At 54.9% G+C, this 12,927-nt stretch overlaps 1 protein-coding gene across 1 annotated transcript in view; it reads right to left on the reverse strand.

Moving 5' to 3' along the window:
- The window catches only part of SPNS3 (spinster homolog 3 (Drosophila)), a 44,390-nt gene extending 32,504 nt beyond the window's left edge, over positions 1-11,886 (reverse strand). Inside the window, exons 1-7 of the mRNA XM_006761498.2 lie at positions 11,666-11,886; positions 8,345-8,410; positions 3,777-3,913; positions 3,141-3,292; positions 2,433-2,499; positions 1,602-1,744; positions 663-815 (exon numbers count right to left, since the gene is read on the reverse strand). Of these exons, the coding sequence (XP_006761561.1) occupies positions 663-815; positions 1,602-1,744; positions 2,433-2,499; positions 3,141-3,292; positions 3,777-3,913; positions 8,345-8,410; positions 11,666-11,873 (926 nt within the window). The 5' untranslated portion in view covers positions 11,874-11,886. The remainder of the gene's footprint in view (positions 1-662; positions 816-1,601; positions 1,745-2,432; positions 2,500-3,140; positions 3,293-3,776; positions 3,914-8,344; positions 8,411-11,665) is intronic.
- Between the last annotated feature and the right edge of the window lie 1,041 nt (positions 11,887-12,927).

A 12,927-nucleotide genomic window follows, 5' to 3' on the forward strand; every position in this document is an offset into this window, starting at 1 on the left:
TGAAAAGCATCCATTAGAAGGAGGAGAAACTAGGATTAAGGGTTTCGAGGAGAAGGAGAAAGCAAGTAGGAGAGGACCGAGATGTGCTCTCTCAATCAGGAGATACGGAGTCCTTAGAGAAGAGGGTGAGGAGGGCAGAGAGCGAGGCGGGCATTCCCTGAGGGCTTCTGTTCTCTGCTCCTCCCCACCCTCCCAGCAGCTTTCCCCGATTCTCAGAGCCCCAAATGAGGTAAAGAGCAAATGGATGCATGGGTGACATCGCTAAGCCGGGTGAGTAACGAGGCCGCCCAGTGCCTTGGTTTGCCATCTGTAAAATGGGATGACCTCATACTATGGGTCCCTTCAAAGGAAACTTGCCTAGGAGTCCCATCATTCTCACTCCGACCCCAAGTGCCTTCTGGACCTCCACAGCAGTCCAAGAGTGGTGAGCCAGGGACTGGGGTCCCGGGAGGACAAGGGAGCCGCCTCAGGACACCCAGGGTGGCTGGGGCTCAGCCAGAGCCAGACCAGCCTCCTGCTGCCAGCTGGCTCCCGAGCTCTGGGGTCTTCGCCGAGCACCATGTGCCCAGACAGATTGAGTTTGGGGCTCGGAACCTCCTGACACTTCTCCACCAAGAGCCCCCTAACCTGGGCCAGGTGCCCAGGGCTCCCGGAGGCCTCACCTGTCCTTGCTGTCACACGGCTGCTGGAAGCAGGGAGGCTGCAGCCCGTGCACCACGCGAGCCTCAAACAGAAACTTGGGGGCCCAGAAGCCCACAGCTCCAGTCACAAAGGCCATGGCTGTCACTCCAAGGGTCAACCACACAAAACTCCAGCTGCCAAGAGAAAGCACCCTGGATGAGGCAGGGAGAGGGCTGGGGCTGCAGGGGGCGTCTGCTTCTGTTCCTTCTCCTTCTCCCAGCATCTGGGCACTCAGGTGGGCTCCGCTTCCTACCCAGCATCCCCTGAGGCCCCTGCACGTCCCACCTCCACGCCTGTACTCAGGCTTTGCCTTCCTCCCTCCCCTGGGACCAGCTCTCCCCAGCCTGAAAGACCCACATCCAACACCACACTCTTCAGAAGCGCCCCTGCTGCCCCCACCTTCCTCCGGGCACCCGCCCTCGGCCTCATGGCTCTGTAACAAACAGCTGGGTCCTGGTCGAGCCCCACATGTGGGTAAATCATGAGGCCTGGGAGTGCAGTTGCCTCCTGTCTGCCTCCCTGGCCATGCCTGGAATTGAGGCGAGGTGCACTCCCAGGAGGCTCAGAGAGGTAAGTGATTACCTCCCGCCATCCCCGCAGCCGCCCTGAGAAGCAGGCGAGGCTGGAGAATTACATCCATTGAATAAATGAGGGAAGTGGGGCTCCAAGCCTCAGGTCACTTAGGGCTAAGGCCGTGGCAGAGCCAAGGCTGGAGCTCATGCTACCCCCTCCCCTCTCCCTCCCTCCCTCCCTCCCAGCCCATATTCTGTCACATGGCTAGGGGGAGGGGGCCTCCAAGCGAGGGAGCTCAGAGGAGAAAGAAAGGGCTGTGAACTCGGACAGTCACAGAGGGCTCCCTGGAGGCAGAGAGGGGGAGGCAGGCATTCTGGGGACAAGCAGGAAGGAGCAGGAACACTCACTTTCTCCCCAGGTATCTGACATCCGCACACCAGCTGCTCCTCAGGTCCCTCACCTCCCTCTGCTTCTCCGCAGCTCCCCGAGGCGGGTCTGGAACCAGCGTGATCAGCAGGATCAAGGCCACAGCTTCCAGGCAGGGCATGATCTAGGGACGGGAGGACCCGGGAAGCTCAGTGCCACATGCCCCTGTGGCCCAGAGACGTTAGGGTGACTGAGCTCTGTGGTCCAGGCTCTGGGGTGCTCTGTGCCCTGGGGGTGGTGGGAGAAGGGCTCAATTCCTGGGTGCTGGTTATACAGAACCTAACCATTTCTCACCCCGTCACCCCCCGCCCTCCCTACCCCCCATGAGAGCAAGGTGTCCTTGGGGTTGCTTTAATACCTGTGGGTCCAGTGCAGATACTGTTCTTCTGGATCAATGAGCCTGACACGACTGGGAACAGGAGCCCCGGCTATTGTGTCCTGCTGCCCCCATCACTGCCCCTCCCCCTCCATCTGCCAGCCCTGCCCCAGTACTTCCCATCTCATCTCCTTACTCTGGAGAGTTCCTAAGCAGCATCTACTCCCTCGTCTTACAGACAGGCAAAGTGGGGCTCCTAAGAGGGAGGTGGTTTGCTTCCGGTCACACAGCTAGCAGCCTGAGCAGCCAGGACTTGAACTCAGGGCCATGGCTTCCACAGCCCACATTCCATAGGAGGCCCAACTGTACGAAGCTGCTGATACTGATCACCCCCCATGGCGCCGGGTGCGGTGCCAAGTGGCGAAGGCCACGGGAGGCTGGAAAGTCCCCTCGGCCCAGGGGGAAAGCTGAGGGAAGAAGCAGGAGCTGGACTCACCCGCAGGGCCCAACGCCAGTTCCCAGTCAGCGCCTTCACAGCTGACCCCAGCACATAGCCCAGGCCACTGCAAAAGAGGGGCCGTGAGGGCGCCACGCCAGCCTGAGCCCGGGCGCTCCCACCCCAGGGAGCCGGCCCCCTGCAGCTCTGGCCCTTTCACTGGGAAAAGTGAGCCACGTGAGGCCCAGATGTCCACTGCCCTTGGTCAGGTCACCAGGGACCTCTGGCTCCTCGCCCATCCCAGCACCACTGTCCACTATCTCTCTATACGAGGACCCCCTCCCTCGCGCGAGGCCCAGCTCTGGCTGAGTCAGGCGATATCAGGAAACCCGGGTCAGAGCGCTTGGGGCCTAACTGTAAGTCCCACTCTGTCCTGCCCCGCTGTGGGGTACACTGCAGCCCTGGTGCACCTCTCTGCCTCCCCTCCCAGAGCCACCCCTCTCTGAGCAGGCCCAACTCCAGGTTGCTCTTGCTCACCCTTCTGAAGTGCACTAGCATGTCGGGAGCACCTTTACTCTCGCTAAACCTCTCCACAGCCCACCAGCGTATTGTCCCCATTCACAGATGAGGAGCTGAGACCCAGAGAGGGACAGTGACCCGGTGAGAAAGGGGTAGAGCCTGCTGGATCTTCCCCCAACCGGACCCCTGCTCTGACTTCGTTGGGCCTCAGTTTGCCACCCCAGGAAGTGGGTCCAGGGTGCTACTAACCTCCCAACAGGAATAAAGATGTAGAAGATAGCCAGTACCCGGGTCCGCTGGTCCTTCACAAAGAGGTCGGCCAGGATGGTGGGCGCAATGGTGGAGTAGCTGGCCGTGCCAATGCCCACCACTCCCCGGGACAGGAAGAAGAGCCAGGAGTACTGGGCGGGCAGGCACAAGAACACAGTGCGTTCCAGAAATCGCCACAGGCAAGGGACTCAAGGGTTTGTCAGAGGGGCATGAAGACACACGTGCCCCCAGGAGAGGAAGAGGGGATCCAGCTGCAGGCACCTCGCTATCCTCCCAGCCCAGGTTCCCCCAATCACACGGGTGCCCCCTGCTGGCGCCTGCGGCTGCCGCCTGCCCTGAGCCCCAAGGAGCCCTTGCTCACTAGGCCAGTTCCCCCAAACTGTAAGGTGGTATTACACCACCGCCGCCCCCCAAGCAGCAGCGGGAAGTGCAAGAGAGGAAGGCCCCTGTTAAGAAAGCCTAACGGGCTCCTCTCTCAGTCCCGGAAGGAATCCCCAGCAAGCCTGGAGCCTGGAACTGCCGAAGCAGCCCCACTCAGCTCTGATGGGGCTGGGTGAGGGAGGAAGGGGGGTGAGGGGTGTTCCCTGGGGTCTGTGCAGGGGTGAGAGCACCTACCTGGGGGGTGATGAAGGAGCTGGAGAGGCCTGCTCCTGACCAGAGGAGGATCCCAAAGCTCAGCGTGGCTTTGCGGCTGTGTCGGTCGCCCAGGTAGCCAAACACGGGTGCCGACAGCAGCAGGCAGCCGGTGAAGACTGGAGGAGACAGGCAAGGGCAGCATGCATCTCCCCACAAAGGGGGCAGGCAGGTGGGCCCAGCAGACCCCCAGAAGGGCACCTTGGCAGCAGGTCAAGGCTCAAAGGAGGAAAGGAGGTGAACCCTCAATCCCCTCCTAGCACATAACCCGTTGCCCAGAGTCAGGGGCTGGACCCGGCGCAGAGGCTCAAATCCCAGCGGGGCTCTTGGCTCACTGTGCGGCCCTGGGTTACTAACTCCACCTCTCTGACCAGCACCCCAGCACCCCCCACCCTCGGGAGCCGCTCCGAGGCTGTGAGATAGAAGTGAACATGGAGCCTGGCGTGGAACTGACAGTGTTGGTGCCCACCAGTGCCCTAGCTTTGCCAGAACTCCTGCCCTCTGTGAGCCTGATCTGGGACTGCGCCTGCTGGGGGTGAGGGGTCGGTTTGGCTCAGCTGATGTGCCGGGCCCCCTTGGAGCAGATGAGCACAGTTTTTAGAATGAGCACAGTGGTTCCTGGAGGCTGGAACTGCGTTGGTTTCCCTAAGTAGGTAAAACATTCCCCTGACAAGTCAGTTGTGTTTATACCATTATTTAAAGTAAACCCTTAAGAACTGGCGGCTGTATTAATGAATACGTTTGCTATTCTGTGAAGACAAAGAAACTGCCACGTGAATAGATACCCTCACTGGTTCTGTTCCTTAAATAACACCTTCACCCACCCTCCTTGGAGGACGGTCCACTGCCTCTGAGGGCCTGCAGGTGGGAGGGGAAGGTCTGGACCCTCCCCACCCAGTCCCACCATCCAAGGGCCTTAGGGTTTGGAGGGCCCCGCCCACTGCCTGGGTCTCCGTTCATTGAGCACATATGATTGACATTTCCTGAGCCCAAAGAGTGTCTAGATTCCTCCCGGCTCAGGTTCCAGCCCCTCCCACTCCAGTAATGGGTTGAGCCACCTGCCATTGCAGAAATTAGGACAGTTTTGACCTACAAAAACGAGAATTTAATATGGTTCGACCTAATACTCCACCGAGAATGGTCTTTGGTGTCAACAGCATTTATAATTTTAATAGCTACTGCCAAAATAGGCCTCCAAAAAGGCTGTATCGATTTACACTTGCATAGAATCATATGCCAGCACCCTTGTGACACCTGATAGGATCCATCACTTTGTTATTGTTCATCTAATGGTTGAAAAACAAATGGTGTCTCACTGATGTTTTAATCTGCGTGCTATTCCCAGTGAAGCTCACATCCGCTGCCCGTTTCTCTGTTGGGCTCTTTGTTGTGTGGAAATAATTTCTCCCAGTCAAAGATTTAAAATGCAAGATCTGAGACTAAACTCCCTGGGCTCCTCCTGATGCCACCACTTCCTAGCTCTGTGACCTTGGGCACAATCCTTAACTCTCCTGTCCCCCTCTCACCTACACAAGCACAGTAAGAGTATTTGTCTCATAAGATTACATAAAATAAGGCACATAAAAGGCAGTGGCTGGCTTTATATAAATGCCTAATAAATGTTACCTGTTATTACTTATTGCATTTATAGTTTCAATCACCATCATGCAGGAGAGTTTAGCTTTGATGTAGTCAAATTTATAATCTTCCTCTAGGGAAGTTGTCTTGTGTCCTGTTAACACCTATCTTTTTTACCCAAAGGCTATAAAAATATTTCCCGAAATCTAATGCTTTTATGAGATTTGGAGCAGGGATGCTTCACAGGACGTAGTAAACACCTTAATTAAACGCACAGATGCCCTGGGGTGGAGAGACCTGCCCCTCAAGGGAAGGCAGGCACCCCTTCTTTCCTTTCTGGCATCTCCAACTTCAAATAATTTCTGTGACAAGGTGGGAGTGAGTCACCAAGCACCGCCAGGTTAAGAGGACTCTACAGGCAGCTGCCTGGATTTGAATCCCAGCTCTGCGCGGCCTTCAGCAAGCTCCATAGCCGCTCTGTGCCTCAGGTTCGCATTTGTAAAATGAGCATAATAATAATACCTGCCTTTTGGGATTGTTTTGAAGATTAAACGAGTTAATATTATAAAGCACTTAGAATAGTGCCTGGGCCCTGGCCGGTTTGGCTCAGTAGATAGAGCGTTGGCCTGTGGACTGAAGGGTCCCAGGTTCGATTCCAGTCAAGGACACGCACCTCGGTTGCAGGTTCCCTGGCCCCCTGGTCGGGGTGCATGCAGGAGGCAACCAATCGATGTGTCTCTTTCACATTGATGTTTCTCTCTGTCTCTCCCTCTCCCTTCCACTCTCTCTAAAAATCAATAGATTCAAATCCTCACATGAAGATTAATAAAACAAAAACAAGAAAAGAATAATGCCTGGCACAGATTCTAATCCTCAGATGAAGATTAACAAAACAAAACAAAAACAAGAAAAGAATAATGCCTGGCACAGGGTAAAGCCACATCAATGTTCCTTTTTAATATTATTAATCAATTAACTCCAGAAGTTTCTCTGTCTAACTGGGGGGCAGGGGGTCTGACCAGTGTTCCCCCCTCCCCTCTACCCCATTCTTACAGCTTGACCAAGCCCTCTCTTAGCGGTTTCCTTCATGCTGCAGCCTGTGGACAGACAGCAGGGTGAGTCTCTGGGCCACTGCATGGTGATTGGAAAGGTAAAAAATACTCACCTGAGGTCACTGGAGACACGCTTGGCCATCAGGCCTCCAGTCCCACTGCCCTCTCCATCCATCCATACACCTTTTGGGGCTGTTTCTACAGAGGTGACCCTGCCCTTCACCCACTCCCAAACACACGCTCACATATCCACATCTGCACGTTCCCTCTCTCTCTCTCTCCCTCTTCTTCTGCCTCTTCTCCCTCCCTCCCTCTCTTTTTCATACACACACACACACACACTTTCTTCCACAGCATCTCCCTATCAGGGGTCTTGTAGTAATGATCCTATTCACCAGGGTAAGAACCAGACAAGGGAAATCTTGACTCAACTACCATTATCTGTTTAATCTAGAAGTTTGAGGGCATTGATCGGAGATGATCTCGCTTTAGCTACAATTATGAAGGAATTGAGACAGGAGCAACGGGGAGAGCCATGGTCTGAAGCAGGGCTCTGCTCACACCTCTGCTTGGTGCCTCTTAGAGGAGTTTCTAGAATTGTGCACCCCTCCACTTGTTTTGCGCTGACATTTAAAACATGTTCATCATAAATGCAAATAGTTGCAAACGATGTGATTTCCAGCATTATCGTAATTTTTTTAACTATATTTTCATCCAAATCCTTGAGGCTGCAGATCGAGTTCATTCAGTTTATGAGAAATGCCTGCCCAAGAGTCTAATGAGCAAAACCAGACCTATTTGCCAAACCAACAGGACAAATCAGACTGGTTGTCTGTAAGAAAGACGTTAAAATGTTGGCTTCACTTTTTATTGAAATAAATGTGCCGACACCCATCCCCGAGACAACCTTCTCACTTCTGAATTCTAAATCATAGATAAATAGCAGACTGTCACGCCAGCGAGACAGCGAGATGAGGCTTGGCGTCTTGCCATGGATCTGTGGCCTGGAGACAACATCCCCAGGGGATCCTATTGACGGCTCTGCTCCCAGGCCCTCCCCAGACTAAGCCACGCACCCCTGAGGAAAGGGGGAGAGGTGTGGAGGGTGGGTGATTGGAGGGGAGAGAGGAGAGAGCCCCAGGCTGCTCTCAGGCAGGTCCACTGTAGGAGAGACAGCCACGGGCTTGAGGATCGATAACTGGTTTTCTCAAGGCGCTGCTTCGGCAGCTCCTGGAAAGTTTTTATGTCTCCCCAGGGGTCCCCGTACCCCAGTTTGAGAGCCTTGTTCTAAAATGCTGAGATGGTGGACTGTTAGGAGAGGAACCACGCATGTGCTGGTTACTGGCCGGGTGTATTCACACATGTGTGTCCTATGTTATGACGGTGCGTGCACACATTTGGGGGGTGCATGTGCAGGCACGCATGACCCCAACTGCCCCCTCCTTGGAATGGGACACGTGGCTGCTCCCTGATGCTGGACTGCAGGTGCCTGTGGGCCCAGACCCTCTCTGAGGCCGTGTGTGGGGTGGGGGTCTTTGTCTGTCTGTCTGTCTGTGTGCGTGTGTGTGTCCTGGTGACCAGATTTTTCAGTCCATGAGAGGAAAGCAGGCATCAGGAGTTCTCAATCCCTGCCAGGCTCCGGTACCCAGCTGAGCTGAAGCAACATGAAGCGTGAGTGACCACCTCCAGAGCCACGATCGGGAGCCCGGGAGCCCTTCCCAGGCCCGCGCCCCTGCTCTCGGCAGCACCACACTCAGACCCGAGGGGCTGGCTATTCAAGCACGAGTCTCCCCTGCTACCAGCTGTCCCTCTCACCCACCGCATCTGCAGTGCCCTCCTCTGCCGGGGACTGAGCTATTGCTGGGCACAGAGCAGGACCTGCCAGAGAACCCCAGTCCAGGGCCAGGACTCCCTCCTTACCCGTCTGAAGCAAACCAGCACTGCTGTCACTGATCCGGAAAAACTTCTGTACATCCAGCAGCACTCCTGCTGACAGACGGACAGATGGACAGCTCTCAGGAAATGGGAAGTAGCCCACGGGCCTCTACAGGCAACTGCCCCACATTTGGAAAGGGCCACAGCTGAAAGACAGCACAGGGCGTGCCCCAGGCCCACTGTCCTTCCTCCCCTTCTTCCCCCCGCTCTCTCCTACACATAATACAACCACGCACGCAAGCAGACACACAGAGAGACGTGTGCACGTCAAACACTCGCAGAAACATGCATCCCAAAGGCCCCGACTTACGCAGCCACATTCACACACAGCATGCACTCCCAGGCATAGACACATAGTCATACAGACACACAGACATGCAGGTCCACATACATACAAACAGGAACGCCCAGAGAATATACTCACAGAGACACATATACATACACAGAGGAGCCTGTGCTCACAGACCTGGTAGCCCAGCCTCGTACACCCAGGCACACATACACATACACACTGATATGTACACATAAAGGCACACCACAGGGATGCACGCGTCCGCACATGTGCAGGGCTGCCATTCACATCACAGTCAGTGGGGCTGGCCGCTCCCTGCTGCTGCCCAGTGCAAAGCCATCCCCTTGGGCCACAGTGTAATGGAAGTCCCTGGGATTGCGCATAGTAGCCCCTCTCACGTACAAACCCCAGATATTCACAGACATCCATCTACATCCAAAGACATATGTGCCGTGGCCTGCACGTGCACACACCCAAGCATGTTCTTCCAGAGGCACGAGCACGCAGACATGAGAGTGCACGTGAACGCTTCAGAGATAGATCCGACCTTGGCCCCACCTCCCTGAGGGTGGCAGGCTCCTGCTCTGCACTAGCCAGGTCTCCAAACCCCTCTAAGGCCTTGCTAGGCCATGGGCGGTGCCATGGGCCCTCAGCCTATTGCAGAGTAGGAATCAGGCCCCCTGACACCAGGTTCTGTTCCCTGAAATCCCTCAGCCCTTTGGTGTATTTTAGGAAGTCGGGGTTCTAGGCACCTGAGTATCTGAGTGGTGGGGCTCTGATCATTGAGGAGCAATCATTACTTTCACTGAATTATGAGATGCATGAGGGCCAGACCCTGAGCTGGACACTTGTAGTATTTTGCCAAGAAGTGGGAACTATCATTGTCCCCACAACACAGTCGAGGAGACAGAGGCTCCAGCCAGCCATGCTTGCACAGCTGGAAACGGGAGAGCTGGGACTAGAATCCAGCCGGAGGCAGGCCGCCCTCCCACCCAGAGTCACAGAAGGGGGCAGAAACCCCCAATGGGCCTCTGCAGAAATGCCCACGGGGTGAGGGGGGAGGAGAAAGCCCCCCATCCACACCTCCGAGACCTGTCAGCAGGCGAGGAAAGAGCAAAGAATCGGAGAAGCGAAGTAAGATTTTTGTTCAGACCTTTACTCTGGGCCCAATTGCCACAGCATCTAGGCATACCAACCTCTATGCCTTTTCCGTCCCTTTCAATATTTTTAATTACACGAATAAGACAGAATCATTGGAAAGAATAAATAGACAAGCCGATCAGCAAAGTAAATGACTAAATAAAAATTCTCTCTAACCACACTCATCTCCCATGTTTAGGGACGAGGACTCACCCTGGGTTTGGTCTGCTCCTGGGCCTCTCCCAGCCCTGTGGTGCTCTGGGGCTTGGGCGCAGCCTCCGTTTTTACCGTAAGCGGTCACTCCGGCCTCCCAAAGGGCTGCTTCCCACAGAGAACTCCAGTGGCTGGGGTACCTGCCTGCCCCCAGCAGCCCCCACGCCCTCGGCTTGGTTTCACTTCTCCAGGCCTCCTCCTTCCCACTAACGGCCTCCTCGGCCTCGCTTCTCACAGCAGAGGAAGTCCCAGCCGGGAAGGGCCTTGGGCAGGCAGAACTCAGGGCCTGACCCAGCCAAAGGCATCCGGACAAGTGGCAGTGAGAGCAGGGACCTCGGCCCACGGGGCTCAGAGAGCTCTGTACCCATGATGGCCCTGCTGCCATCTGTGTCCTGCCCGTCCCTCCCTCTTCACACCCTGGGCCCACACTCCAGCTCCGGCCTCTTCGGCTTTGGCCTCATTCTTTGCAGTTGCCCCTGAATTGGCTTCCCTGTTTCACTTTGCTTCCATCGGGGCCTCAAATCTGACTGTGGTCCCCCCATGTAAAAACATTCTCCATGGCTCCCCACTGCTTTAGCAGGAAGTCCCGGCTCCTGGCTTTGGCGCCAAAAAAGTCCATGATCTAGCCCCAAGCCCCCTTTTAGAAAAATTTCCTGCTTTCTCCCCCTCACCATACCTGATCAGAGCATGCACTTTTGCCCCCGGTGCCCTGGCTCACCCAGACCCCTCTCTCTGAATGCCCTTGCCTCATCCCATTCCCCACCTCACCAATTTTCTGAGTCTTTAAGGTCGAACAAATGCTCCCTCTCCTGTGGTTTCTACCAGAACCCTCAGTCATTGGCCCCGGGGCCGCCCAGCTGATGCTCACCCATTCTGCCTGTATTAGACCTACTTGCACACGTGTCTGTGACCCTCTGAGTTCATCAAAGACAGACCCTGGATCTAGGGCTTTCTGCAACCCCTGAGTCCCATTCATTCCACAGCCACTGTCTAATGTGGTCTCAGGGATCCCGACCACTCCAGGTGCCACCTCTGAGCTCCCAGGCTACGTGGTACCTCCCTCATCTGGCTGCATCTCTCTACCTTGCAGGAGTCTTGTTAATGAGCTTCTCCCTCTGCCCTATGAGGTGATCATTCCTGAGTTCAGAAACTACAAGGTTGGCTTCCCCTCCTCTGGGTTCCCAAGCCCCACCCAGAGGGTCCTGCCCATAGTTGGTACTCAGTCAATTTTGAATGAATCAGGGATAGAGAAAAGAAGGTTTAATTTTGAATGAATGAATGAGGAAATCATTGACAGAGGAGGTTAAACCCTAGGCCCTAAGGAAGGAAGGCAGATGTGCAAGGTTTGCACGCAGCTACTGTCCCACAAATACCCAACAAACTACTTCTTGCTTAGGGACCAGGCCAGGCTGCCCCGTCCTCCATAACCTCACCCAATCATTCCACTCAGAGCCTCCAGGCCTTTGCCTAAAGGCCCAGGCCTGCTGTCCTCACCCACCCACCTATGTGCACACTCTTAATTTGGTGCTGCACTGGGAAACTAGGTTGGCACGGCCAGGGGTGAAGACAGCAGGGATATGACGCTTCACAAGCAGAAGGCTGGCAGGACAGCCAGTGGGTAGATGGGCAGGGCTGCCCGGGACGCCTATCCCCTTCCTCACCTGCGATGATGAACCAGTTCATGTAGTTGAGGAGGTTGATGTAGCAGAGCACCGCCGCAGCCACATACGCTCTCCAGCGGGGCAGGCTCCAGGGGGCAGGCGTGGGTGGAGGAGGACACTGACCTGAGCCAGAGGCCCCTGAGTGCCCGCCTGACCCTGGGGACCTCTGAGGGCCCTCTGGCCGGGGCTCCGGGAGCTCCGCAGACATGCCCCACACCTTCCTGGCTTGCAACTCCTGTCCCAGGAGGCATACAGCTCTGGACCGAGTCACTTCCTGTGGGTTCCCAGCCGCCCAACCTCAAAGCAGCTGCCCTAACTGCTTAAGCATCTTATCACAGGTTCCTGCGGAGCCCACCACAGCCTCAATGGTGAGATTTCACCATCCCCTGCCCCAGAGGCTGCTAGAGGGGAAGAGGGCGCCTGCCCCCACGCTCCGCCCTGGGCGACTGAACGCCATTGCCCCGTTGATCTAGTCTGCAGCGTTGATCCATTCTAGTCTGTGGCTGTGGTGACTGCAGTGGCTGCAGTGAGGAAGAGAAGCTTCACCGGACAGGAAATAAGATGAGACTCCTGGATGTGGGAGGACCTGGCTGCCCACACAAGAGATGTGAACTAGGGACTGGGACAGCCTGTGGGCAAAACTCATCAATGGATAAAAAAAGCTAGGGGGAAATATTTTGAAACAATTTTTTTATTTTTGATTTATACTTAACATATAATATTATATTCGTTTCAGGTGTACAACCCAGTGATTAGACATTTATGTAACTTACAAAATGATCGCCCCAATCAATGTAGTACCCATCTGACACCATACATACTTATTTCAATACTAGAGGCCCAGTGCATGAAATTTTTGCACTGGTAGGGTCCCTAGCCGCTGCTGGCTGCTGGCCAGCCAGAGCCTCCCTTTCCGTGGTTGGCCGGCCGGCCTACCTCCTATTTGAACTCCCGTTCGAGGGGACAATTTGCATATTAGGCTTTTATTATATAGGATTATTGACTATTTTCCCTATGGTGAATTTCCATCCCCATGACTATTTTGCAACTACTAATTTGTACTTCTTAATCCCTCCCCTTCTTTCACCTATCCTCCTACTGCCCCTCCCATCTGGCAACCAATGAGTTTGTTTCTGTTTTTGTGTGTTCATTTATTTTGTTTTTTAGATTCCACATATAAGAGAAATTACATGGCATTTGTCTGACTTATTTCACTCAGCACACTACCCTCAAAGTTCATCTTGCAGATGGTAATATTTTGT

The sequence above is a fragment of the Myotis davidii genome, unplaced genomic scaffold (assembly GCF_000327345.1).
Source record: "Myotis davidii unplaced genomic scaffold, ASM32734v1 scaffold638, whole genome shotgun sequence".
Taxonomy (NCBI): Eukaryota; Metazoa; Chordata; class Mammalia; order Chiroptera; family Vespertilionidae; genus Myotis; species Myotis davidii.